Below are 27919 nucleotides of genomic sequence, written 5' to 3'. Positions count from 1 at the left end.
GGCACTGATCTTGACTGTCAGAGCTTGAAGGGCCTTTTGAGATCATGTGGGCCAAACCCCTCACCCTGCAGAGGGAAACTGAGGTCCAGGGAGAGGCCTGTGAGGCCCAGAGGGAGTCAGGTGTGACTGCTGATCCACTGTGCTGTTTTGAATCAGCATGTACTTATTGACTTCTGGATGGCCAAGCAGTTGGAGTTTTATAGCCATAATGACTCCATCCATGGATCCAAAAACCCAGGCTGGAGGAAAGAGCCATGATTAGAAGGTGAGAATGCAAGTCCCCACTGTGTGACCTTGGGAAAGCCAGTTTACTTCTCTGTTTTCCTATTATCACATGGAAACCAGCTGGCAAATAGAATACAAAGAAATAGTTTCCATATCTCAGTCATACCTGAGTCCACATCACCATTTTTCTTATGTCCTGTATCACCTACCTTATTATTTACTTAAGAATTTAATTTCCATCATGTTTTTGCTTAAGATTATTATAATGAAAACTTGCACTAGAGTAACTGGAAAACAGCATGACCTGGAATAAATAGAAGATACCTCCAATAATGAATACAACAAAAACGGAAGGATGTTAATTCGTTTTGGCGAACTGCCCGCTCAAGGCTCTGAGGCTGAAGGCTGCTCTTTCTCTGTTAACACGGGAGACTAGCAAGCACTAGAGAGACACTCAGGACCTATCAGCACCAAACTGAGACTTTCCCCATGCTCCGCACAGGACGTCTGAGGATAATTGGAAAGGGTGGAATTTTCTCAGAGAGTGTGATCCAGGGTTCTTTAATGCAGTGTGGATGTATCCTGGAGATCTCATGTATACAGACGTCTCACAGTTGGGGAAACCCTGTTGGTGAGCATCAGAGACTTCTAGGGAAGCTGAGCAAAGTGGCATAAGGATGCCCTTTTTGGTTGCACCTGAGGGCAGGTCTCAGGGACTCGCCTTACTCCCCACGTCTCAGCTGCAACTCAGGCGAGTAGCAGGTCTGAGGTCCCCAGGATCCTCAACCCAGGGCCAGCAATATGACCTCTCTCTTTGCCTCCAACCAGGGAGGAAAACCTGGAGCTCAGGAAGTTGTTGATGAGCAGCGGCAAAGATGGTGCCTCCAGATGGCCAGGCTCACCAAAGACGGAAGGCACGGGCAAGAAGGGGGCAGCCGCACAGCAGCAGGTATGTGGTCAGAAACTCCTTCCCCAGCACTGCAGTGGCTGGTGCCCAGCCTCCAGAGGCAGTGAGCCAGCCCCGCTGCTGGAAGGTTCTAGTTGTTAGACGGCGTTTCCTTGGCTTGTCCTGAGAGTCCACCTACCTGTAGCTTCCACTCCTCAGCCCTTATTCCGCTACCAGCCACATGGAGCATCCCATTCCCTGGGACGCACGCTCAGCCTGCTGGCTGTGACTCTGGCTCCCTGGCCCCCACATGCCTTCTCTTCTCCAGGCTGAATAGCTGCAGTTCCTTGGGTCATTTCTTACAAAGGTGGTGTCGTGTCATTTGTGCAGTCTGGGCATATCCCCTAAACACATTCCAGTTTGTCAAGGTCTCTCTTACAGGGTGGCTCCCAAAAATCAGTTTAATGTCTCAGATACCCCTGGTGGTATTAGGGTGTTAGGTTGAGAAAGCCCCTGAAGGGACTCTGTTAAGCTCCTGCCTGGGAGCCTCTGACATACAGAGAACAGGGTGTGGGCTGACTCAGCAAGGCCTGCTAATGCCCTGGGCTGGCCCACCTGCCCCCTTCCCACCACAGCTCCCAGCGCTGGCTCACATCCAGTTCCCAGCTAGGAGCTGGCTGGCCCCTCGCCTGGTCTGTGCTGTACTGCAGAGCTGAGTCCCAACTTTTTACTGACATGTTTTTCCTCTTTAATGGGATTTAATGGCTGTACAGCAGGACTCAATGTCTTTAACAAACCCCACACTTGTGTAATAGTAATAATTATCCTAATAACTTAATTCCTTATTACTCTGTGGCAATGTAGAGTTTACCTGGGATTTGCAAACTCATTATGTGATTTGGACGTCCTCTCGACATGTCAGGGAGGCAGGGCTGGGACTCTTACTCCGTGAGACAGCTATGGCAGGAGGTTTGGAGAGGTCCTGTGACATCACATCATCTAGATTCCTGCATCCACCTGCTATTAGGCAGATGTGGGGTGTGAGAGGGCAACATGCCGATGAATGGCCTTCTGAATCCCAGCCCATGAAGCCCCTCTCTGCTTCCGTTTACCCCTCAAGTCAGAGCTTGCCTTGTCTGCCCTCTTGAGGAAGTGACCTGTGGACTCTCCTGATCTCCCCTGGGTTCTCGGAAGTGTGTGGGCAGGCCTCTTCACTTTTCCAAAGCTCTTAACGTCACTGACTTCTCGAAAGGCCAGATGCCCTTATTGCCCTGCCGGGGAGGAAGTTCCCGTAGGAGGCGTGCGTTCTGGGCAGTGGTGAAGCCTGTGCCCTGGAGTTGCATGTGGGTTGAATGCTGACTCTACCTCTGGTCAGTGCTGCTACCTTGGACAAGTTGCATAACCTCTCTGACCTCAGTTTCCTCCTCTGTGAAATGGAGATAATGACACCTACCTCAGAAGGTCATTGGAGGATTCAGTGATGTGATGCCTGTACAGTAGGTTTAGCACTTGGCACGTGGTAAACAGTGAACATTGGCTATTGCTCTTAATGGCAGATTTGATGCCTCTCTTCTCTGTGGAGGTTAAGGGTGCACCCAGGAGCATGGCACCCCCCTTCCTCCTTCCCCAGTGAGGGCAGGCCCATCTCTCACTTTTCCTAAAGGAGGTGAGACCGTCCCTGGAGGGTTCCCCCAGCCTCCTCTCCTTACTCCCGGGCTCTAGGGTGTACTTACAGACCTTAGCCTGTAGGGGCGCTTGAGCCTCACAAGTTCACTCAGCACCGTGCCCGCCCCCCCACCAGCCACAGGGGAGTGTGGACGGGAATGGGAAGGCAAGGAACAAAGAGAATGTGGGCAACGACTCCAGGACAAATGCTGTCGGACCCACAGGATGTCAGAGGTTGGGGCCCATCCTGTTTGATCTCTTTGTACCGAGGCCCAGAAAGGGTGTGGGTCTTGGCCTATATCAAGCAGGGCCTTGGAGATAGAGCTGGTGTTCAATTTCTGAATTGCTAGCATCATGCGGCACGTGGGCTCCTAGTTACCTGACCAGGGATCGAACCCGCACCCCCTGCAGTGGAAGCGCAGAGTCCTAACCACTGGACCGCCAGTGAATTGCCAACACTTCCTATGTATAAAAAAATTTTTTTTTAACTTTTTATTTTGAGATAATTTTAGACTTACAGAAGAGTAGCAAAGCAGCCCAGAGTGCCCATCTCCCCATCGCCTTAACATCTCACCTAACCGTGGTTCAGTGATCAAAACCAGGAAATGAACATTGGCACAATACTATTAACTAAACTACAGTCTTTGTTCAGATTTCACCAGTTTTTCGCTCATGTCCTTTTTCTGTACCAGGATCGAATCCAGGATCCCACATTGCATTTATCAACAGTTGTCCTGTCTCCTTAGTTTCCTCTGTCTGTGACAGCGCCCAGTGGTTCTTTCATGAGCTTGAGGCTTTTGAGTTATACTGGCCAGTTATTTTGTAGAATGTCCCTCAACTTGGGTTCCTCTGATGTTTTCTTATGATTAGACTGTTGTTATGGATTTGGACAAAAAGATCACTGGAGTGACGTCTTGCATCATGTCAAGGGTACATGTTATCAATGTGTCTGTTTACATTCAATCTTGATCATTTGGCTAAAGGGGTGTCTGTCAGCTTTCTCCATAATAAAGGGACTAATTTTCCCTTTGTAGTTAATAAATATTTACTTTTGAGGAGACACTTTGAGACTGCAGATGTCCTGTTTCTCCTTATACTAATTTTAGTATCCACTGGCGGATCTCACCTGCAGTGATTATTAATATAGTCTTCTAATGGTGATTTTGTGCTTCCCTCATTCCTTCTCTATTTACTAATTGGAATTTTTCTTCTCCCCCATCTATTTATTCATTTAGTTTTTTCTATTAATAGGGACTCAAGGATATTTATTTTATTCTTTGGCTTATAATCCAGCACTATTGCAATTTGTTTTCTTGTTCAAATTGTTCCAGCTTTGGTCATAGGAAGCTCTTTCAAGTTGTCTCCTATGCCCATGTGATATGACCTTCTTCTTACTATTATTATGATTATGATTGAGCACTTCCTTACTTTCTGGCACCACAAGTCTCTCCATAATCACCTTATATTTTCCCTGCCCCAGGCCTGAAATTAACCACTTCTCCAAGGAGTCCTGTTTCTTTTTGTTAGAGAATGGTATTTAGAAACCAAGATCTGTGCCCATTGCTATTGGAGTGACACTGCTTTAGGCCCTCTCAGAGGTCAGAGCTAGGAAATACATGTACTAATCACACATGCACACATATCTTTATTTGTGTATCTTTTTAAAAACATTTTAAAAATAAACATTTTATAAAATGTGTAACTCTTGCCTTCCACGCTGGAGCATTTTTGGCTGATGGGTAGGGGAGGAGAGGGCAGTTGGCAATGCCTTAGAGATAGAGCCTGAGCAGGAAAAGAAGTGGCCATGGAGGGGCGGGGGAGGGAGAGGGAAGGGTCTGGGAGCCCCTGAGGGTCAGGAAGGGGGAATAATGATCTCCATGGACTTCCCGAAGGGACTCAGTCATATATGGGACGGGTATCAGTGTCCTGGTGGGTGGGAGGGTAGAGAGGCAAGAGACGGAGGGCTGGGTCTCATGGGTGAGCAGCCTTAGAGGGGCACTGAGTAGGGGAGAGAATTGTTACTTGAGGCTCTGCTGAAGGCCCCTCTGTGTTTCTCCTCAGGCTGGTGTGACAGCAGGTAAAGTCCCAGAGGTGGGAGCCTTGGGTGCTGCTGAGAAGAAGGTGAGGATGCTGGAGCAGCAGCGCACGGAGGTAGGTGGCTGGAGGGAGTGGTGGTGGTCGGGGAAGACCCTTCCTCACTCCTGGGACCAGCAGGACAAAGACCCTCCCTGGCCCTCTGGCTCCGGCTAGGCCCGGGTCTCTGTGATGCGTTGCCATGGTGACTACTGAACCATCTGCCCATGGGTGAGAGATGCTGCTTTTCCCTGGCTCTTGTCTCCTGATCAGTTCCCCTACCCACAGGAGTCACTCTGAGGAGGTGGCATTTGGGGTATGGCCTAAAATTGCTGCGGGTGGTAGTTTAGGAAGGCTCCCATGGTAAACCCTGGATGGTGGAGAGAGGTTGTGATAAGAGGCAAGTTTTAGCATCAGGAATGGGGAGTCTGGGGTTCATCTGTCACCATGCAGCTGGTTCAGGGAGGAACTGTCACAGAAAGAGAGATCCCATACCTGCTTGCAGCACTGCTTCTAATCAGTTGAGAGTCTCCAGAAGTTGAGGCTCTTTCCTTGTGTCTCGTGCATAGTCTTCCTCCGTCCCCCACCCCCAGTATTTCTGGACCAGAGGTGGGAGCCCCATCCTCTCTATTCTCTGAGCCCCTCCTCTCCACACAGCCCCATCCTTGTCCCAGTCCCTGGGCCTTTCTGCCCTCCCTGGTCCTCCAGCACATCTGAAAGTCATGTTCTCTTAGTCTTTTGTTTATATGCATATTCATTTTAGTTTTCTTTTTGTATTACTCTAAGTTTTTTTTTTTTTCATTATAAAAAGGTCGAGAGTCTCACCTCCTGGAGATGACCACAGTTGATGACAGTTCATTGCATATTCCTCAGTTTTGTCTGTATACTTACTAATGTATGATGTTTGTAAAAATATCATACATACCACATTGCAGATTGCTTTTTTCCTTTCTTTCCTTAAAATTAACTATATCTTTGAGGGTATTTATTTATATGTAAAACATACCCTGTGTTTCTTTAATTCTGAGTACTTTTTATCATATTTTAATGTTTTTGAACTTGGGATGCCCTTTCCATTGTTCATTTAATGATGTTAGGTTGTTTTTCTTCCTCGAATTATTTTTATATCAAGATTATGGCAAATAATTAGTACCATCTCAGAACGGAGGCAATGTACTAGGCACCGGAATTTCTGAAGAGCTGTGCTCCATTTTCTGTTTATTCTATCATTTCCTTAACCTGTTTCTGATGCTCAGCTTGACCTCTGGATTTTTTTGCAATATAAATATTGTTGAGATGATCAGCAGTACACATATTTTTTACACACTTGTACAAGTGCTTCTTTTGGTTACATTTTTCAGAGTGGAATTATTTGGTTAAAGAGAACGAGAATTTGAAATTTAAATACGGAGTCCCAAATTGCCCTCCACATGGGTGTGTGTTCAATAATTCTACAATAAAAATTATATACTCTTTGTGTGTCTTGGTGTTAGTCTTGCCTTCCCGGCAAGGGTAAAATGTGGCGGTTGATAAAGGTGATTTGCTCTGAGGAACGTTTTTGAGAAGCGCAGGATCGAGGCAGTGTGTGTAGCTGCTGTCCACGCACGCCGCACACGCCTGCGAAGCTGGTGTTGGAGGAGTTGGCTCTCTTTGGTCGTTCTCTGCTTATCTCCTGCCCACCCCAATCTCTCCCCTGCAGCTGCTGGAAGTGAACAAGCAATGGGACCAGCATTTCCGGTCCATGAAGCAGCAGTATGAGCAGAAGGTACTGTGGGGGTGATGGGAACTCAAGGCTGGAGCCCTGCTTCACAGCTGGGCTCTCTGGGCAGCATGCTGCTTCCCTCGCAGCAGCCTTGAACCTTGGACGTTCACCCCGGCCCTCACACACTCCCTTTCTCTGCCTCTGAACTCAGATCACTGAGCTGCGCCAGAAGCTGGCGGACCTGCAGAAGCAGGTGACTGACCTGGAGGCCGAGCGGGAGCAGAAGCAGCGCGACTTTGACCGCAAGCTCCTCCTGGCCAAGTCCAAGATAGAAATGGAGGAGGCAAGTGTGACTGTTGGTCCCACAGGTTCAGCTCCGGGGGGCCAGCCCTCTCCTCCCCAGCAGTCTGGAGCTAGGGGAGTAAACAGTCAGGGGTGGGACTCAGGAGACGCGGGTTCCATCTCTGACTCCAGTACTCAAGGGCTGTGTGGCCGGAGGCAAAAGCACTTTCCTTCCCCGTGCCTCAGTTTCCCATCTGAAAATTGAGATTGGATTAGTTATTCTTTTCATTTTTTTTCTCGTTTTTATACCGAAGAGCTTTGGTTCAGTTAAAATCTTATGATCTAGGGAACTGCACAGGGGAGCACAGAATGTAAGAGATTCCGCAGGCCTGCTCCAGTACACTTGATGGGCGCTGCTGAATGTGTACAGTGGTGAGGGCTCTTCGTGGGCGAGGGGCTCCAGCATTAGACAGAGCTTCCTTCAGTCCTTCTTCTGGTCACCGTTCAACAGATCATGCCCTGGGCACTGTGCTGGGCACACAGACTCAGCAGTGAACAGTCAACCCCGCCCTCGGGGGAAGAGACGTGGGACATCTAATTACAGAAGCAAATGAGTAGACGTGTGTTAAACACGACACAGAAGTTACAGGGATCAGGGCGAGAGCATAAAGGGGGCCTGGATTCATTCTGGGGGGGGCCCAGGAACAGGTCCCCTGAAGAAGTAGCATCTGATCTGTCATGTGTGTGACTGACACCGGCCAAGGCCCTTCAGGATCCTGGAGCAGCTTAAAGAGGAAGGGCCATTTGACCCCCAGGCTCTCTGGAGATTTTATTTCTGTCACCATGCCTTCTCCTTCATGAGAACTGTGTACGGGCTGCTTTTGCCTGACTTAGAAATGGCCATTTCCAGCAGAGTTCCTTCCCATCAGTATGCAACACCCAGGGGCCTTCTCCGAGTGGTCAGCCTGCCTTGCCGACCGCCCCGTACCTTGGAGATGTGTGTTAGGGAGAACACTGCCTGTCTTTTCTGGTGAGTGTACAGTCACAGCTTGGGATTGTCAGCCAGACCCTGGCTCACGTTAGTGGGTGGGATAAGTTTCTGGCATCTGACACTCTTCCCTGTCAGCTGGGGGAAAGGCGGGATGTTTCAAGACAAAAGCGTGGCCCTGTGGATAGGGACACATGGCTATAGAGGCCGTGCTGACCCGGGAGCCTCTTAAGCGGGGAGTCTGCAACAACTCCCACAAGATCCAGCCAAGGCTGCCCTTGGCCATCTTTGGCTGAAAGCAGCTCACCAGCTAGTTTGTAGGATATTGACATGTTCACACGATACAGATACAGTGCGAGTTTCCCTGGACCATCTCCCCTCACCACCCCCACCACCCCAATTCCAGGCTCTTCCCAGTGGTAACCATGGTTACCATTTGGGTGTATCTTTCCAGGCCTCTTATCACAAATAAACACACAGAAATAGACAGTTTAATATGGGTGTGTCTGGTCTTTCCTCTGCACTGTGCTGCCCTCTTCTATTTTAAACACTCGCTTTGACTTGCAAGGGGACAGAGAACACCAGAATTAGGAGACCTGGGTTCTAGTCTAGCCCCAGCTCACAGCGTGGCCTTGGGTAAGTCACCTCCCCTCTCTGGATAGTCATTTCCTGTCGTGTAAAGGGGCTAGGACTTGATGCTCTCTGAGGGCCATTCCAGATGTGGCTCTTTGCGATGAAGAACCTGGATTGTTCCATAGTAGGTATGGAAGCAGTGCTTCCACCTTGAAGCCTTCCCTGGTTTCTTTTCAGCTGTAGTATTCTTTCTTTTAACCTCACAGAAGTACTTTGTTTCTCCGTGGAGGAACCCTTTCTGCCTTGTGCTGCATTTATTTCTGTGAGGGTCTTATCTCCTTTGGGCTCAGAGACTGTAAGAGCTGAAAGCTCCTTTGGAGACTCTCGGTGGCTTACCGCTTTCTGTGCGTCATAGAAGACCCCTGTGCGAATCTGGTGAAAACTGTGGCTTTTCTCCCTAGAAAGTTGCACAGTCAAAATTGTGTGCTTGGGGGCTTCCCTGGTGGCGCAGTGGTTGAGAGTCCGCCTGCCGATGCAGGGGACACGGGTTCGTGCCCCGGTCCAGGAAGATCCCACATGCCGCGGAGCGGCTAGGCCCGTGAGCCATGGCCGCTGGGCCTGCGCGTCCGGAGCCTGTGCTCCGCAACGGGAGAGGCCACAACAGTGAGAGGCCCGCGTACCGCAAAAAAAAAAAAAAAAAAAAAAGTGTGCTCGGTTTAGGGGCTCACAGACCTCCTGAAGCCCACCTGTTACTCCTGTTACAAACCCCTTACCTATGGCAGATAGGAGAGCTTAGACCAGAGAGGGCTGGGACAGTGCCCAAGGGCTCAGCTCACTGTTGGAGGAGCTGGTGGCAGAACCCGGGGCCTTTCATTCAACTGAGCCCCCCCTTCCTTGAGGACAGGACCATGTAGACCTTACCGCTCTCACCCGGGTGCGTCGCCTGGGGCCTTGTGCGTGAGCATAGTGGGGCAGCAGAGTGAGAGCGAGAGGGGAGGCATGGCCGCGCAGGGCAGGGCGGGCAGTCAGGGAGTCTAGGCCTCCTGGAGAGGCTCCCTGCTTACCAGTGCTGTGTTCCCTGCAGACCGACAAGGAGCAGCTGACAGCAGAGGCCAAGGAGCTGCGCCAGAAGGTCAAATACCTACAGGATCAGCTGAGCCCGCTCACCCGGCAGCGGGAGTACCAGGAAAAGGAGATTCAGCGGCTCAACAAGGTGGGCGCATCAGCTATGATCCGTTGGGCGGGCAGGGCTTCCCTGAGCCAGCCGCAGTGCCTACCCTGTGGTCGGTGCCTCAGACCCTCAGCTCAGGAGGGGCGACTCCTGGGTCAGGGCGAAGGCGCTGAGGCTCTCGGAGCTGCCCCGTGATTTCCGCCACCTCTGCCTTCCCCTCCCCGCACGCTGAGTGCCAGGCTGGGACGACTCCATGCTTGCTCCCCTGCAGGCCCTTGGACGTGCTGTTCGCTCACACAGTGCCACCCCCTCATCGTTCAGGTTTAGCTTTAACACTGCCTCCTCATTGAGGCCTTCCCAACCCAAGTCTCCTTTGAGCTCCCTATTCTGTGTGTCTAAAGTACCGGCAGCTTCTTTCACACCCCTTCTGGCATTTTCTTGTGATTACTTATCGATGACCTGTCTTCCCATCTGACTGTGGGAGGTGTGCGTCTTCACCAGAGTACGTATCCCCCAGCACCTGGCGCCAAGCCCGTACGTGCTCAGGAAAAACTCACTGAAGGGAATGGATGGTCGCTGGCCTGAGGTTCCTGCCCTCGAGAAGGGGGATCCAGGGAGATATGGGGCTCGGGGTGGGGGTGGGAGAGCCCAGGTTAAACGGGAACGCTTTGCTCTGAGCCAAGGTGAGAGGCAGTGGGCCGGGTTAGGCTGGGGGCTGTTTCTGGTCCCGGGTTATAGCCCCTGCCCACCTTCCAGTGCAGGGGCTCAAGGAACAAGCTGACAGGAGGGGCTTTGAAAGGAAACTTTCTCCTAAGGCTCAGCTTTTCCTGCTGTGGAGCCTGTGCTCAGCGTTTCCTCCCGTCCTGTCTGTCTGCCTTTCCCTTCTGCCTGCTTTTCCTGCTCACAGCGGGCTCTGCTGTGAGTTTGCATTCACTAGGCCCCGGGGGTGACCTTTTCTGTTTGGTTTTGGTGTTTGGTAAGCGCTGATGATGCTGAGTGTGGGGCCCTGGGACCTGTTCTCAGGGAAAAGAGTGATCTGTCCTGAGCTGGGGGAATTGGGGGTCTAAATCCAGGCAGAATGTTGTACACGCTGCTGGTTGTAAGGATGACTCAGACAGGGTCGCTGCCCTCCAGGTTTCTGTGGCATAGCTGGGGACAGACACTGGTAGGGATGATTAACGCAAGGCTCTCCCTGTCTCTGGACCTCAGCCTGCTCATCTGAAAGATGGGGCAGACGGAGGAGGAGGGTGCGGTGCAGCCATAGCCGCCCCTTGAGCATCCGGAATTTACTCTTGGCTCAGCAGTTTCCTCATGTTTCTGGGGGAGTCTTGGAGACCAAGTGGGGCCCAAGTCCAAGTTGGGGAAGGTTTCCTTAATCTCCCCAAGGTCCAGGGAGGCACTGTGAGCAGTGCTGACGCATGGCCAGCAGAGGCCCTGCTGTCCAGGGAGCTAAAGTCCAGGTGGTGATGAGGATGTTCAGTCTTGAGAGGTGTTCCAAAGTTCTCAAGCAACACATTAACAGGGTTGAAGGAGAAAATCAGTCAATGGAAAACTTTTAAGAGAATGTAAGCACACTGTTTGCGTAAGGAAAGGTATCTTGCGGACATGGTAAAATAGGGGTGCTTTTAAAATTTTCAAAATGCTATTTGGTGATGTTTCAGCCCATTTTCAGGGTTGGAAAGGTAAAATATTAATTAAGTCAAAATTAAAATCCAGGCTAATCTAATACAGAAGAGCTGGGGATGGAGAGGTTGGCTTGGTGGGAATGGGTTACGGAAGCTGAAGAATCACAGGGCAGGCAGTTGTCGAGGGGACTGAAATTTCTTTCCCCAAAGGACTTAGTATTCTTTCTAGGTCTGGGTGCTAAGAATTGAGCCACTCGTCCTCAGGAAAGGAGATTTCTCCCTTCTACATAAAGACCACAGGTTAGGCTGCTGGTTAAGAGCACACGCTGGCTTTGAATCCCTGCTTTGCCACTTACTAGCTGTGTAACTTTGGACAAATCACTTCAGGTCTCTGAACCTCAGTTTTCACATCCATAAAATGGGAATGATGGTCACAATCTTTTCTTCATAGGACTGTGGCGAGGATTCAGTGAAATGATGTGTGTATAGTGTTCATAAATAAGATAGCACTTATTAAATAGTGGTGGTTATTATTATTGTTATCAGGAAAGGGGCCTTTCAAGGGGGCCTGACCCTTCCAATGAGGCCGGACTTCCAGGGCCTTTCTGCTGATGGGCCCGTCTCCTCTGTTCCTGATTCCAGGCCCTGGAGGAAGCACTGAGTATCCAGGCCTCCCCATCATCTCCAGCAGCAGCATTCGGGAACCCGGAAGGAGCTGGAGGCCTGCTAAGGAAACAGGAGCTGGTCACGCAGAATGAATTGCTGAAACAGCAGGTGAGGCTAGGGGGAAGAGGTCAGGTAGGCGGTGCCCAGTGGGAGCTGGAGCATTCCTGAGGGCCCAGGCTGGGCCTTGAACCATGTGGGAGCTGTAATCTGTCGTCCACTTTCTGGCCATTGGCCAGGACCCCTGTCTGGATATAGGCTTATCCTCACTACCAGTGTATCCCTATCTAGGTCATTCCTCTACCACCATCATGGCTTAAACATTTCTGTGCCCCAGCTGTGCTATTATTTACCTAATATTTTGAAAACAAATTTTAAAATAAATTCCATAAATATATTTAAAAGGGAGCTTAAATTTCTACTATAAATGGGAAAACCTGTTTATTATTTGCCATAAATAGAAAGTAACTATAAGCAATAAATACAGTAAAAGGTAAAATAGTGTGGTTGAACTCTAGCTAGACACTGTTGCCTGATGAAGACTCTGAGCTTGAGTCGTCTCTCCCTTTATCTAAGGGAAGTTAAGTACTAGAAACCTGTTAAAGACACAGTAGCATAAAATGCAGACTTTCTTCTTGAGGGACACAGAGAATTGAAAGGAAGTTGAAAAGGTTTTGGTTCTCTCACGTGTTTCTGTGGTGTTTGGTGCCATGCTTTCGATCCTTCTCAATCATTTTGAGCCTGGTCGGCTTCTCACTGATCTGCAGTAAGGATGTGAAACTGCAGAGGCAGAGACAGGGCCCCACCCCGTCCCTTCCTTGCCAGGGCACCCCAAAGCCTTGGGAGAGTTTGTAGGCCCTCTGCTCTGGGAGCCAGGAGACTGGAGCTCCAGTCCTCCACTCATATGCTTTTTCTGTGGCCTCCACCTCTCTGTGGGCCTCAGCAGAAGGAGAGGATGGGACTGGTTGATGGCTGTCAACCTGTTGTTTTCTTTTTTGGCATGGATCCTTTTTTCAAATAAAGCCCTATGTTGAAGCCCAGAATATAAGATAGACAGACCCAGAACTACTCTCTTTGAACTTGGGGGTGGGGGGCCAGAGGACAGAAGAGGCCAAGTAAGGGAGTGGGCCCAGAAGGAGGGCTTTCTCCCGCCCACCAGGCCAGGGGTACTGGAGTTTGGGTTTGACCTTCTTTACAACCTCCGCATGGAACCAGGTACCAGATCCTCAGAGGTACACCTGTTCCCCTCTCCACGGGGATTTTTGAGATGCGGTGAAACCAGTTTTGATGTCTGACTCCCATCAGGAGGCCCAGGGTTCTAGGCCCGAGCAGGTCTGAGCCTCCACTCAGAACTGCCCCTCCTGCCTCATCCCTTTCTCCCCACCTCCCCACCCCTTCCCACCCCTTCAGGTGAAGATTTTTGAGGAGGACTTCCAGAGGGAGCGCAGCGACCGGGAGCGCATGAATGAGGAGAAGGAAGAGCTGAAGAAGCAGGTGGAGAAACTGCAAGCCCAGGTCACCCTGTCACATGCCCAGGTGACAAGAGCTGGACCAAGGAGGGGCAGCTGGCTGTCCTCACGGGGAGGGGGCATGGATTGGAGGGTCCCTGGTGAGACTGGATGTCAGGTCACTCACTGATCCTCCTTTCAGCTCTGCTGCCACATTTCTGTGGCCCTCAGAAAGGCCCTTCCCTTCTCTGACCTGTAGCTCTGATTTTCCACAATCAGTTTTCATGCCTTAAAAGAGCAAATTTAGGAGTTAGCTCTGAGCCATCCACTCTCTCCCACATTGGAACTAAAAGGTGTTAATGCGAAAGCACGGAAGCAGTGAGGCTCACGCAGCCCTCCTGACCTGTGTTCAGACCACCCCCAGCGATGGGTGAGCAGGCCTTACCTGCAGCCGGCAGCCTGGGCTGTGCTGTGTCTCATAGGGCCCTTTCCCGGGGCTGGGCCAGGCAGGACAGCCCAGAGCGGTGCCTCACGCGTTGGCTGGTCAACCCTGCGGTTGCTTAGGCCCTGGATCCAGGCCTGGCCAGGAAACACCTAGGCTAACGGTCTTCTCTCCTTCCCTCCTTCTCTCAGCTAAAAGCCTTCAAAGATGAGGAAAGGGCGAAAGATGCCCTGAGACAGCAGAAGAGGAAAGCAAAGGTGAGGAGGCTTGAGGGAGGAAGCAGCACTGCCTGCATTTTACCCCTTCAGGGTGCTGCAGTCACTGGGGGGGGGGCGCATCGTTTGCTCAGGTGCCCAGCTAACTAATGAGGTAATGCGGGTGGAGCATTCATAACAGTACTTGGTACAGAATAAGTGCTCAGGACACACTGACTGTTACCGTAGCTGATATTCGGTGCCCATGTACCAGTTTTCCATGCCCATGTGCCACTCTTGTGTGCATGTGCCAGCCTTCCGTGGCCACGTGCCAGTCTTCAGAGAACTGAGATTCTAAGTAGAGAACGGGAGACGGGATGGGTGTCGCTGGGACGGCCCATGCAGCCTGTCACAGGCCAGAGCCAGATGTCAGCCTTTCTTGCAGACCTCGGCAGACCGCTACCACCTGGAGCCCCACCTGGAGCATCTCTACGGGGCCTACCCCTACGCCTACCCGCCCGTGCCCCCCGTTGTGCCGCACCGTGGCTTTGAGGACTGGTCCCAGATCCGCTACCCGCCTCCCCCCACGGCCATGGAGCACCCACCCCAGCTTCCCAACTCGCGCCTCTTCCACCTGGTGAGTCTGTGCCCCTCTTTCACTCCAGGACACACACACAGGCCACCCAGACACATTCCAGAGGGCAAGGTCAAGTGAGGGAGTCAGAAGCTGCATCCTCGGCCCCTTCTGAACAGCACTGTGGTGTGCGGCCTGCTGTCCCAGGGGCAGGACCTTCCAGCCCAGGGCTGCTCAGGGTCACTGGTATAGGACAGAAAAGGCCAAGTAAGGGAGTGGGCCCAGAAGGAGGGCTTTCTCCCGCCCACCAGGCCAGGGGTACTGGAGTTTGGGTTTGACCTTCTTTATAACCTCCGCATGGAACCAGGTACCAGATCCTCACCATGCATTCTCTCCCTTTGCTTTTCTTTCTCTTTTCCCTTTTCAGTTTCCTTTCCTTTTCTCTTTTCTTCCATGTTTTTGGCTGCTTTTTTCTTCTCTTGCTTATCATTCTGTCTCCGAAGAGCTGCTGTCACCTGTCCCATCCTCTGCAGTGCCTCTGCCACAGCCCCCTCAGGCACCCCCGCTCTCACCTGGTGACAGCTGCCTTCCATCCAGCTTCTCCCCCATGACCGTCCCTTACATGCATCTTTAAACACTGGAGTGTACTGCGGGGCTTAAGAGATTAGCTCCAGGATTATAGAGACCTGGACTCAAAGCTTGGCCACTTGCCTAACTGGACGACCTTCAACAAGTTGCTTAACCCATCTGAGCCTCAGTTTGCTAGCCTGTAAAATGGGGGTGGCAACCTGGGTAGTTGTAAGGATTCAGTTATACTCGATTAATATGAACTTAGTACTGTTCCGGCACACTATCTGCTACTGTGATTTTCAAGTATGGTAATTGCTTACTAAGCACCAGTGTTGTTGCAGCCAGAATACACCTGGCGGCTGCCCTGTGGAGGGATACACAATCAGAGCTCCCAAGTGATGGGCTCACCCACGGCCAGGCCTACGGAACCAGGTGAGCATGATCCCCTGGTACGGGGCCTTGTCTTCCATGGGGGGAGATAACTTCTTATCTGCCAGTATCACCCCCGTTTGGGGACGACGATGTCGCTACCTTCTGATCTAGGTGGAGGAGGAGGCCCAGCTTTCAGAAATAGTGTTGAGAAGAAAGGGATGGTGACTGCATCATGAGGGGGTTGAAACCATTCCTTCCTTCATTACAGTTCAGGGTCTAAATGCTGTGTGCTGTACGAGGTTCTGGGGAAGCTCGGATATGGACCCAGCCCTTATGGCCTTACTGTCTAGTGAGGCGGGCAGACATGAATGGTTAAAATCACACCAATGGGCATACAGCTACACTCAAGTGCCCTGAAGGAAGAAGAGCAGGTTTCTATGAGAGCAGACAGCAGAGGGACCTGACCCAGCCTGGGGGCCATGGTGTTTGAGTTGAGACCCTCAGAATGAGTGGCATTAACGAGGTAAAGAGGCAGAAGCCAAGGGTGTTCTTGCAGAGAAAGGACAAATGCAAAGGCCTTGCTGGGAGGGGATGAAGAACTGTGGCCAACCTGAGGATTGAGAGAAGGCCGGCGTGGCTGGAGCCAGGAACAAGGTGGGGAAGGGGGGGATGGGCAAGGCAAGGTCAGGGAGGTTGGCGGGTCCTGGCCGAGAGGGCCTTGCAGGCCACGGCAGGAGGGCTGGTCTTTATCCTACGGATGACGTGCAGTCCTTGGACATTTTAAAATCAGAGTGGCATGGGAATTCTCTGGCAGTCCAGTGGTTAGGACTCTGTGCTTCCACTGCAGGGGGCCCAGGTTCGATCCCTGGTCGGGGAACTAAGATCCCACAAGCCCTGCCGTGCGGCCAAAAAAAATAAAAAATTAAAAATAAAATAAAATCAGAGCGGCATGAGAGATTAGATTTGCATTTTGTAAAGTTCCCTCTGGCCACGGTGTCCACCATAAACAGTTGGGGACTGGAGGTCTGTTCGCTAGTCACAGGAGCACCCTGGGCCCTTGGTCACTCCCTCACTTTCTGCGAGGCTCTCATGGGGCAGAAGACACTGCCTTGCCTGTGGGGCTTCTGGGAGCAGAATTGCAACTAAGGGGAGCAATAGAGAGGCCAAGTCCATCTCAGCAGGAAGAGGAGTTTTCTAAGGGTCGCAGCTGTGCCAGGAGGTCGAGTGCCCCTCTGCAGAAGGAGTGGGAGCAGAGACTACAGGGGGACTTAGAGGGCTGTGGTGTGGAGGATCTCGTGGTTGGAAGGAGGAGGTATTGGGCTGGTCATTTTCTGATGTTTCCCTGCGGAGCCCTAGAGGTTCTGTGGAGCCCCTCGGAACCTGCTTTGATGAGGGCAGAGGGTGGCCAGGTGGGCAGGACTGTCCCCTCCCCCAGAACTACTCCATTTCTGGGATCTGAAACCAGACTGACTTAGGTGCCAGCACCTCCTAGACCTGGGACTTTGAGCAAGTTTTTAAAAACCTCTCTGTGCCCCAGTTCCCTCCCCCCCACCCCATAAAGGGATAATAGTGTGTCTGCTTCATAGGGCTGGGCAAGGACTGAATGACAGATATCCCTAAGGCACTTAGCCCAGGGCCTGGCACCTGGTGATACCCAACAACCCTCACTGGTCTCTTTCCACTCTTACTATATTGGTTTCCATAGGACTTTGAAACCTGCTGTACCACCTCATCTTCAAATCCTCAAAATTTTTGTTTATTTAGAGCCCACCAAAAATGACCGTGAGGGACCTCAGTGAGACCAGTCCCTTGGCTCCACCTTCGTCTTGCAGAGCCAGCTGACTTCAGCTTACTGGAAAACTAGAGGCCACGGGCTCTCCGAGCCTCAGCCACTCGGGAGGCGGAGATGGATGGCCAGCTTGAGCCCTGGCCCCAACCTGAACTGTTTAGAGACTGGGGAGGCTCCATCCAGAAGGCGTCCGTCTGGGCCTTTCCTTTGGCGTGACTGGGAAGAACTCACTACTCTGCCACTGGGTGGAGAGAGGTGTCATCCGGCCTTGACCTACCATCCTCTGCAGGAACTGCTGGCAGATGTTCATCTCAAGTGGGGTGCAGTCAAGGCCCCTTCCTTTCACAACTTCCCCAGAAGTGGTTCAGCAGCCCCTCTGGGGACCACATTCAGTTCATGTGTGTGTTTAGTTTTTGCTTCAAGCTCTGCGGTAGCAGGACCTGCCCCATGCACATCCCCTCCCGCTCTGAGGAGCTGCGGGAAGAACGGGTTTGCCTCTGGGAGCAGAAGAGACGGGATGCTCTACTCCTGGGCCCTCCACTTCCGCCCACGGCAGCCTTGCCAGCACCACTGCAGCCTGGGATGAAGCCCATGCCAGCCACATCGGCTGAGGGGCCCCAGCCTGAAGCTGCCAGGCCCTCAGCTGGAGGCCTGTGGTGCTGGAGGCCCGGTTTGGGGTGGCTGTTGATCCCCGGGCAGCTGTTTGCACGACTCTTGGACATAAATCCAAGTTGAAGATTAACATTTTGTGACTGGTATTCTTTTATGCCCTGATTAATGTTCCCCTCCTAGTCAACCAGCGTGCTGCTTTCCTGGCCCCCTCCCTCCGTACCCCATTCCTCCCAGACACCCCCAGGAGCATCACCGTTACTCTTGGCAGATATCCCCTGGGGCCCTGCTCAGAGCCTCCGTGAGGGTCATCCAGGGGCTGGGGGTCAAGCAACCTGGGTTTACATTCTAGTCCTGCCCCTCACTTGTCAGGAGACATTGGGCAAGGCCTGGACCTCCTGTGAGCCTGTTTCTTCATCTGTCAAATGAACACCTCACCCGAGCCCTAGCTGCCGTGGAGAACTGTGGGATGAGAGTAGATGTGAGCTGGTTTTATAAACTCCAAATGCCGAGTGAGGAAGCAGAGTGGGCCTAGGTGGAAACCAAAAAGCAAGGGCCCAAAGGTCTCCCTTCATTCCTTTTCTCTTCCCCTTCCTCTTCTCCCTTCCCGCCGGTGAGGGTGGCCCCATTGAGGAAGCATCACAGTAGGCTCAGCTGCTGCAGAAAGGCCTTTACTAGGCAGACGGGTGAGTCGAATGCCAGTGGGTCGGGGTGTAGGCAGGCGGGGGAGTCTAATGCCAGTGGGTTGGGGTGAGAGGAGAGGGCACATCCCTCAAAGGAGCGGGGGTGGCATCCCTGCCTGGGGGTCTCAGCCTGAATGCACTAAGGGCTGGCCCTTCAGACAGGCTCAAGGGAGGTCCGCCCACAAGGGCTTTGGGCCCCTCCTTCATGGAGATGCCACCCCTGACACGGGGAACGTGGCCCTTGCTCTCACATCTGCCTTGGCTACTCGCAGGGAACACTGCGGGGCGGGGTAGGGGGCTTGGCAGGGCCCTCAGGAAGGAGGGAGGCTGTGTGATGGAGAGGACGGAGGTCGGGCAGTGTGACAGCCCCAGAAACTCCTGGGCACTTCAGGGGTGGTGTTTGGAGGCAGTGGGAGGTACCAGCTCCAAGGGTTGAGGTCCAGGTTAGAGCAGAACGGTTGAATCTAGAGCTGGTTTTTTTCTTTGGGCTCAGAAGGAAGTGAATTGTCATTGGAACAGAGAACTGGAAAGAGGGGAGTTACTCTCTGGCACTCTCCACGGCACACAGCTGTCGCCACACACACGGTACCCATTCCTGGGTATTCATGCAGGTCAGCCCACGTGGCCGTACACTTAAGTGTGTGCACATGCCTGGTCACACACAGCTGTAGGCATGCGTGCAGACACCCACGTGCACAGCAGTACAGACACAATTGTATGCACACGTTCGTGTCAAGCCGAGGCCTTGCGTAATCATAAGGGGTCTAGCGTGGGAGTATGGTGTGGGTGGAGAAATGGATTCCTTCCTGAACAGAGTCCTCCCCAGCCCCTGCATGGTGGACGTGGGGTGGGGTGGGCCTCAGTTACTTCCCCCTGGCCTCCAGGGTGGCCCGGCGCCGCATGTAGGTCAGGATGTCCATCTTGACAGTGTTGACCGTGGTGCGGTGGTGCCAGCGCATGATGGGAACGCCGTCTGGCCCCACCAGGAACTTCTCAAAGTTCCAGCGGATGTCATGGACCTTCATGGGGTCCCAGAAGAGGCGGTCCGGGGAGCCCAGCAGCTCCGAGGTAGGAGGACAGGAGTTCTGGAGCAGAGATGAGAATAGAGTCAACCCTGCTTAGGACCCCTCCCACCCTCTTATCCCGCCTCCTTCCCAGGGCTTCTTGGAGGAAGGAGAATAGCCTGGCACTGAGAAAAGAGCACCAGTTTGGGAGTTAGAAAACTGAATCCCAGAACCAGTTTTGGCTCTAGCAGATTGTGAGACCCTAATCCTGTCCCTTCTGGGGCCCATCTGTAAAATGGGCTGATGAGACCCTAGGGTTTGCAAAGCCCTCTAGTTGGAATAATAACCAGATGCCAAGAAATTCCCCAAGAGCTCAGGAGCAGAGGAGAGTTGCACAGGCCTTGTCTTTATGTGGCCTGGAGACAGGAGCGGCTGCAGCCTGGTCCAGAGCCAGCATCAGCTGGGCAGAGAGGCTCTGATAGAGGTGGCTGTGTACTCACCTTCAGGAATGTGTAGAACTTCTGTTCTTTCTCCCCGTTCACATCCCCTTTCTCAAAGAGCTGGAAATTGGGGACGAAGCCCCCACCTGGTCGGACATACCTAAGAGCAATGTTTTTATGTAGGTCCCAGGGAAATGGGCACAGGGCTCAGAAATGAGAGGCAGGGACGGAACAGGGGAGGGGGTGTTGGGAGTCTGGATGTTATTCTACGGTGGGCAGTGGGAGCCAGTGACTATTGAATGGGCACAGGCATGATGTGGGTCTACAGTCTTTTTCCAGTTTGGTACCTTCTCAATAACCCCTGCTCTCCACCTGTACTCCCCTTCCCCCTCCCCGGTCACGCGCTCACAACCATCGTCCTTGTCTCTGTCCCTCTCCTGGCCCCTCTTCCACTCGTTCCACTAAACAGGGTTCCTGGAAGGGGAGAGTAGTTCTTGGAGGCTGATAAATACCCATCATGAGCAGGGGCGGCTGCAAGAGATGCCTGGAGGCTAGGCTGGGGCGCTTTCTCAGGACACTGAGGTAGCACTCACTTGAGAGTGGGTAGGATCTCCGAGTTCATTCCTGGTTCCTGTTTTCCGAATTGGTTGCAGGGGAAGCCCAGAATGACCAGGCCAAATGGTGCAAGTTCTTCCTGTAGTGCCTTCAGTTCTGGGCCAGGGAGAGAGAGAGAAGAGACTGGGCTAGCCCGAGTAGGAGCCCTCCCGCCTGTGTACCACTCCACCCGCTCACCCACTGTACAGCTGAAATCACTGAGGCCTGACAGGGGAAGGGACTTGCCCAAGATCATCCGCTGAGTGGCAATGCTGGGATGCAAGTCCCATGCTATGGATTCCAATCTGGATAGGTTGGAGGTTTGGGGAAAAAGAGAGCAATGTGGTTCATCCAATGAGTCATCAGTCACCCACTGCCAAGGTCCAATGATTCCCAGGCAGGACATTCTAGGTCAGGTTGCCCATGCCTCCTTCTCACACCCCACCCCAGCCCCCAAAGCATTTTCTTGTGGGTGCTGTCAGATGCCTTTCGCCTGCCTGTTCCTTCAGGCTCTTGACTCTGACCCAGCTAAGGAGAAAGAAGTGAGGATACAAGGGATCATGAAACCTGGGTGCAACACCTGGTTCTGTCACTAACACCCGTACTCTGGGGACTCAGGCCAGTTGCCTGCTTTCCAGGGGCCAAGAGAAGCACCAAGGCAGATGGGGCTGAGGACAGGTGGGGAATTCTCAGCAAGACAAAGCTATTATTTCTTACTCCAATGAAAGGACACTCCAGGCACAAACCCAATCTCCTCCCTCCTCCTGCTTTTAGAGCAATTGAGGTGCCCAGGGATGAAGGATAACTGAGAATCTTCCAGAACACATTTGAAGGTGATCAGACCTCAGGCTTATATAATCATTTTCAAAGAACCATGGCACACAGTAGGATTAAGATAAGGAGTTTGGAATCTCATGATCACCGTCGCCCCTTCCCCCTTGCACGGGGAAGGCTCCTGTGATGGGAATGTGCCCAACTGGCAGAAACAGCCCCAAATAAAGCAGGGGAAGAGGGATGGGCTCTTACCCAGGTACTGGCTCGTCAGGCCTCAGTAGCTGGCCACGTTGACAAAGAGGAGGTATTTGCCAGCGTACTGCTTGAAGGGGATGTACTCCTGCCCGTCAATGGCGAGGGCTCCGTACTCATAGATGCTGCTGCCCACCCCAGCATGGCAGTCCATCTGGAAGAGAAGACCAGTGCCGGGGAGCGGTTAGAGCTGGAAGGGAACTTGGACTCCACCATTTGCAAGATAACAGGGAGGAGGTGGAACTGATCTGCCCAAGTGGTCTTGACTTGCCCAAGACCACTCCAAGAATTAGAACCAGACTAGAAGTGAGGTCTCCTAATTCCTTGCACAAGACAATAATTTTGAAAGTGCTTCATGAGCTGGTGGGTGCTGTGGAGACTTGGAGAAATACTTACTTTGGTCATTACTTCTGCATCACGTGTCAATTTATAAACAGTCACTGGGCAGGCTCTGAGGGAGACTCCCCCCAATGCTGGTGTTATGTTATTGGAAGGGCTGGTGGAGATGGGGAGGCTATTGCAATAATGCAGGCAAGTGGTGGTGAGAGCCTGAACTAGACCATCGTGAAGGACGAACTGAACAGAAATGAGGAGGCAGCAGTATGGACAGTGGTGATTCAGAGGTTCCCAATCTGGGGGACTGGAAAACTGAGGCTGTTAGAAAATAGGGAAGTAGGATAGTAGCCAGGAATGGGGCAAGGCCTGCCATGAGGATTAAATGGGATGGTCAGGGTAATGCCCCACTGCCTGGCATAGATTCAGTGTTCCCTGGGGGCGAGCAGCTGTGACGATGACCATTATACCTTCCTCTGCCCAGGCTGTTCCACGGTCAGCCTCCAGAACTAGTAGAGAGAACATTAAATGGGCTGCAAGCTGGGGAGCCTGGATTCCATGACCAACTCCGCCACTAACTCCCCGTGTGGTCTCGGACTAGCCCTTTCTCTTCTGTGGGCCTCAGTTTCCTCATTTATAAAATGAGAACCTTGAACTTGATCAGCTGTTCTCCACCACCATGGCTTGACAGCGTCACTCTCAGGGGAAGAGGAGGGAATGGATTACTGCCGGCAAGCGGGATGCTCCATTTACCCCACTCTGCCCCATCTCATCTCTGCCAATTTTTGGTACAGGCTACAAAAATCTGGGTCTACTCTTGAAAGAGTGTCATGGCATCACTACCATAATTAGCAGCTGGGCAGGTAGTCCTGGCCTGGACATCTGAGAAGAGGTGAGAAGACAATAAACAAATCGAATGCAAACTAGCATTATAGACCAGAGAGACAGAGCCAGGTGGTTGGAGTTAGAGAAGCAAATTCACGCCCTCTCTTCCCACCAATCCTGGAAGACTTGCTGTTGCAGCCAGTTACACCTCTGCCCAACTGCGTGAAGAGAGCCATCTGGGCTGGCAGGGCGTGGCCCCAGCAGGGTGTAAAAAAGCAGGCTCTGTCTTGAAGACCCCGTAGCCTGCTGAACCAGGGGAGCCGGAACTCCCTTCACGCGGCCATTCCCTGACAGCTGCAAGCTCTCTTCTTGGCTCCAGTACGAATTCCCTGCTACACGTGAGTCTAATACTCCATGCCCCGTGACTTCTAGTGGCTGCTGGAGGCCGGCCTGAGACCTAAGCTTGACGTTCCTTCAGCCCCTGGGCTTCGTGGGCCCCAGCTGGGGTCAGCTCCACCTCAAATACAAACAGCCAGGGCACAACAAACACGCCCTAGCTGGCCACAGAGGTCTAGCAGCCAGAAGGAAAGGCCTCCCGCCTGCCTCTCTACTCCACCCCGGTCTGAAAACAAACTGTGAAATGGGGAGAAAAACAGCCAAGAGGTTGTCTAAATAATGGAAGCTTGTAAACAGCGGGAGGATCAGCTTCTGAAACCAGTTTCAGGGTGGGAATCTCCTCTCATTAGATTTGAGTCTTTGCTGGCTGTGTGGCCCTGGGCAAGTCACATTCAGTCTGAGCCTCCATCTGCTGACGGGAGAGGATAATACCACCTGCCTCCCAAAATGGCTGCGAGAATTTACTAGCAGGTCAAAACTGTCTTGCAAGCCTCTTAGAGAGAAATCTGTACCTGCCCCCTGCCCCACCCACCCATCAAGGGATAGGGTAAAGGGTGCTGACGTTCCTACCTTATTGTGAAGAGGGCTTTGATGTTCCCCAGCCAGTATGAAGAAGATGATGCACTGGGCAGGGTGTTTATAGGAGAAGGGATGTGTGACAAAGCCTCCATCCTTTCTACTGGGCCAGTGAAGCCAGTGCTGTGAGTTCCGACCGAGAGGGGTCAGAGAGCGCCTATGGTGGGGGAAGCCATGGCCTGCATTCACCACTGAGCACACATCCAGTCCTTACGGAAGCCCCCTCCCCTTTTCTGGGCCCATGGAGTCCCAGAACCCTGCACCTTAACCCGGATGTCAGAGGAGCTGTGGGTGGAGTGGGGGAGAGGGAGTGAGGGTGCCTCTATCCTCCCACAATTGCACAAGACAGGAGAGTTTCGATGGCTTGAGAGTTGGAGGGGGGACCCCGCCAGGACCCTAGCTGGCTTGGGTTGCTGGTCCTGTGTCTTTCTCCTCACCCATCTGCCCACTCCCATCAGTGTGAAAGTGTGAGAGGAGAGCTGGACTGGGGGCAGGAGACCTGAGTTCTGGGCCTGGCTGGGCCTCTGATTCTGTGTGAGGACTCCTGTCCCTTCTCTGGGGCTCTGGCTCCACAGCTGTGAGGTGGGGTCAGATTCAGTGCTGTCTTGAGGGCTCTTCAGCCCTGACTGTCAGCCGGTGGTTCCATGATTCTCTCTGCCTGGTTTAGTCACCTAGAAACCAGCGGTTACTAGGATCCCACGCACGTCAGCGGTTGTTATTCTCTCTAGTCTCTGCAAAGTCCTTTTGTAGAGGAAGGACAGGGAGGCTGGGCAGTCTTAAACCGGACTGGAGAGGGGACACGGCAAGGAAAGGAGGATTCCCCCTGTTACCCAGCCCCTCCCTTTGAATTGGGAGGAGGCAAACATCCCTTTGGGGCTCTCATTCTTTGTCCATCCGATTCTCCACCTGCCCCTTGCCCCATTGCTTGGCCCTGGAGTTGGGGTAGGATAAGTGGTTGAGTCCTAGAACCAAGGGCTATGACATTTCAGCTCTCTCAGGACCTGGAGGAGAAATAGGCATGCCCAGACTGTCATTAGCTAGCAAGTCCTAGCTGGTTGTATCTGATATGATCACACCTCACCCTAAGACTTTTCTAGACCATACCCATCCTGTTTTCTCTGAATCCATCTACTCCCCAGAGTTCTACAGAGAACACATGGCTATGATGAGTTATCCATGGGATCCATGTTCTTACCTCCAGCCTTCTTGAAGCAGGGCCCATCTTCCCTTCTCTGCTTCTCCCCACACTGAGGTTATAGGACTCCAAGATACTGCCCTACACATGGTCTACCCTCACTTCTACTCCACACCCCAATATTGAAATTCAGTACCATCCCTGCCCTGGAAAACACCTTCTGAGCTGGAGATTATGAACAGGACTGGATACAAAGCCAGAGGCTTAGAGGAAGTGGCCCCATAACCATCCAGTCTCAAGGCTGACTCCAAGCAGGAGCAGACTGATTGGCATTTAGGCTGAGGACAGGACAGGGGATAGAAACAGACGGAAGAAACCTTGTGTTTGGAATGGGCTTCCTGAACAGTAGATACGATTTTGGAAACAGAATCATGGAGTCATAAGATCTTAGAATTAAGATCTGGAAGATTTGAGAAACACAGCAAGTGCAAAGCTTCTTCTTCAGCTTATAAAAGTGGGGTGTGTGTGTGTGTGTGTGTGTGTGTGTGTGTGTGTGTGTGTGTGTGTGTACTGGGATGCTGGAGACATAAATCTCTCTCTTTGGGTCTATGCCTGGCTTCTGCCTCCCCACCCTGGGGAAGAGGAGAGGTCTACAGCGCCCACTTTGGCATATACTGTCCAAAGAGATAAGCATGTGTGGTCACCCCTGCTCCCGGCCTCAGCATCTCCAGTCTAGCTAAGGGCCACACACTCTGCTGGGGATAGACTGAGGCTCAGGAGAATTCTGCCTCTCCTATCGAGCTGGCAGTCCCCAGCTTTCTCCAACTACTAGGTTTGCTCAGGCCAAGATGGGCAGTGGGTGGTGAGTAGTGAGGCTGCCCCCAAACAGGAGACACTTCAGAGAACAGCGTGTGGATTTTGCAGCTTCTCCAAGCAGCCCCTCTGAAATCATCAGCCTCATTGTGCCCTGTCCTCCCACCTGCTACAGGTGGAGAAACTGAGGTCCACAAAGGAAAAGCGAATCTAGTCAGCATCCTGGGCATTCTGTGCTGCCAGCTCAGAGCTCCTTCTGTCACAGACCTCTGCGTCTTCTACCAGTATCCCAGAATTCTACCTGCGTTTATGCTTGGGCTAGACGGGGACCACACAGCCGCGTGTTCCTTCCCTTTCACCTTGCCAGCCATTCTCCCTGGGAACCTCTGCAGTCAACCCAGACCCTGAGTCTCCAGGCCATTTTCTGTGCCCCCCACCCCCTTCAGGCCCCACTGGAGGGGAACATCTCAGAAACAGACGGTGGCTTGGAGGTAGCAAGGCGACCCGCAGGTAGCCGTGGGTTTGAAAGTGTGGACCGGGAGAGAAGACCCTTCCTCCCTCATTCATTCTGCCCACCCGGGGCATCCAGGTCTCCAACAGATGGAACCGCAAAGAGTCTGACGACGGTCTGGGTATGCTGAAGAGGGAGGCAAAGGGAGCTAGGGCGTCTCTCGCACCTAGGTGTCACCCTACTGGTGGGGAGCCCGGGAAGAAGGGTGCCTCACCACCGAGAGATGGACACCTGCGGACCACGTTCGATCCCCCGGCCACCCAGCCCCGAGGCTCACTCACCATCGACTTCTCCTGTCCTCGGCTCGGCGGAACGAAGCCGGCCAGGAGCAGGGAGAGAAGGCAGGATGCACGGAAGAGCCGGGCCATGGTGGGCGGGGGCCGCGTCTCGGACTCGCCGGAGACGCTGTCTGATCCCGGGCCACAGTCCGTCTGAGGTGTCGTCCGCTCTCATCCCCCTTTCAAGCCCTCAGCGATGACCAATCCGCGGCCGGGCCGGAGTCCTTGTAGCCAATCGCAGGGCGTCTGGCATTTCAGGGGCGGACACAACTTACCCTCCGCTTCTCCCCTCCCCAGGCCCTGGGCGACAGTGACATAAGCAAGTCTGGACAGAGGGATGGGAGCCAGTTCCTTGTGAACCCGTGAGGCGGGACCCTCTTCTTCTTTAGACTCTAAAGTGCCGGAAGAGGCAGGCACAGTGTACTCAGCACAGCCGGGGAAAGGGCTTTGAAAAGCACCGAAGAGTTGATGACACCCGCAAGGTGTTCCCTGTTCCCTCCTGCCTCCATTCTGGTTGAAGGGATATTAAGGACCTAAAATGTCAGCAAGATCTGAAGTGAGACTTCCAGGAACATTTATTTACTCTATGTAGGTTTAGTGCTTAAAAAGCAAAGGGTGAATGCCCTAGGATTTTGAATGCAGCCCTCTCCTGGGAAGAACATTGGGATCCCTCAGCTGGTTTGAGAGCAGAAAATACATTTGCTCCCTGTGTAGCCTTGAACATGTTGCTTTCCCTCTCTGGGCCTCAGTTTCCCCAACTGTGTAATGATGGGATTGGCCGATGCTCTCTACGTCCCTTCTGGTTCTGGCTAGATGACTTGTTTCTAAAAATAAGTGACAGACCTAGACCAGGAGTCGCTTGAGAGTAGGGACCATAATCACCCTGGCACAGGGCCTAGAACACAACACGTGCTTAATATTTGCAGCATTAATCAATCCATGACTTCGTTTCTCTGCTTCAAGATGCTGATGATCAGTTCAGGGAGCTCTAGGTCTGTGCTGTCTAGGTATGATTCTCTCCACCGATAGGGGACTGCGTTGGGATCAGTGCTTCCCAAATCAGACTACCAGCCACCTGAAAAGATTTTCATACAGATTCCCAGGTCCCTCTTCAGAATCAGTGCATTAGAATCTCTAGCGGCAGAGGCTGAGGCTCCACCTTCAGACGTGTTCCAAAGGTGATTCTGAGGCAGGTGATTCTCTGTCTTCTGATGGAGAAGTGCCTTGAGATACCATGCCTCTACGATGATTTAAGATAGTATTGTCCCCGTGGGAATTTGGAAGGTCTGTCTCAATCCCACATTCTCTGGGAAGCTTTCCTTACCTCAAACCATAGCCTGTTGAAGTGAAGGGAGTGTTGAAGGCCAGGAATTCTTTAAATGAGTTAAAGCACAGAAGCATTTGAACAGGGGCTGACACAGAGTATGTAGTCAATAAGTGCTATTTATTCAACC

General features: G+C 52.5%; 3 protein-coding genes across 12 annotated transcripts in view; 2 read left to right on the top strand and 1 right to left on the bottom strand.

The window, feature by feature from the left end:
* Nucleotides 1–17984, top strand: part of TNIP1 (TNFAIP3 interacting protein 1) — a 52278-nt gene extending 34294 nt beyond the window's left edge. For 5 of the 10 annotated variants that reach the window (XM_060144044.1, XM_060144048.1, XM_060144042.1 and 2 more), the window contains 12 exons: nt 1054–1174; nt 4838–4927; nt 6549–6614; nt 6763–6894; nt 9479–9607; nt 11833–11964; nt 13264–13389; nt 13935–14000; nt 14383–14574; nt 15015–15067; nt 15427–15513; nt 17218–17984. In XM_060144044.1, the coding sequence (XP_060000027.1) occupies nt 1054–1174; nt 4838–4927; nt 6549–6614; nt 6763–6894; nt 9479–9607; nt 11833–11964; nt 13264–13389; nt 13935–14000; nt 14383–14574; nt 15015–15067; nt 15427–15513; nt 17218–17233 (1210 nt within the window). In that variant the 3' untranslated portion in view covers nt 17234–17984. Of the gene's footprint in view, nt 1–1053; nt 1175–4837; nt 4928–6548; nt 6615–6762; nt 6895–9478; nt 9608–11832; nt 11965–13263; nt 13390–13934; nt 14001–14382; nt 14575–15014; nt 15068–15422; nt 15514–17217 lie in introns of all 10 variants that reach the window. The other 5 variants (XM_060144050.1, XM_060144046.1, XM_060144047.1 and 2 more) reach the window with 4 other exon arrangements.
* A 522-nt stretch (nt 17985–18506) lies between these two features.
* GPX3 (glutathione peroxidase 3) lies at nt 18507–26623 on the bottom strand. The gene is made up of 5 exons (XM_060144053.1): nt 26469–26623; nt 21599–21752; nt 20572–20689; nt 20039–20138; nt 18507–19619 (listed from the first exon to the last, which is right to left on the bottom strand). The coding sequence occupies exons 1-5, from the start codon at nt 26553–26555 to the stop codon at nt 19398–19400; spliced, it is 681 nt and encodes a 226-aa protein (XP_060000036.1). The 5' UTR covers nt 26556–26623; the 3' UTR covers nt 18507–19397.
* LOC132517230 (zinc finger protein 300-like) overlaps nt 23068–27919 on the top strand; it is a 97953-nt gene continuing 93101 nt past the window's right edge. Inside the window, exon 1 of the mRNA XM_060144055.1 lies at nt 23068–23154. The gene's annotated coding sequence lies outside the window, so the exon portion shown is untranslated. The remainder of the gene's footprint in view (nt 23155–27919) is intronic.

The sequence above is a fragment of the Lagenorhynchus albirostris genome, chromosome 3 (genome assembly GCF_949774975.1).
Source record: "Lagenorhynchus albirostris chromosome 3, mLagAlb1.1, whole genome shotgun sequence".
NCBI classification, from domain to species: Eukaryota; Metazoa; Chordata; class Mammalia; order Artiodactyla; family Delphinidae; genus Lagenorhynchus; species Lagenorhynchus albirostris.
The sequence above is the reverse complement of the archived record's forward strand: the minus strand, read 5'-3'. Positions and strand labels throughout refer to the sequence as shown.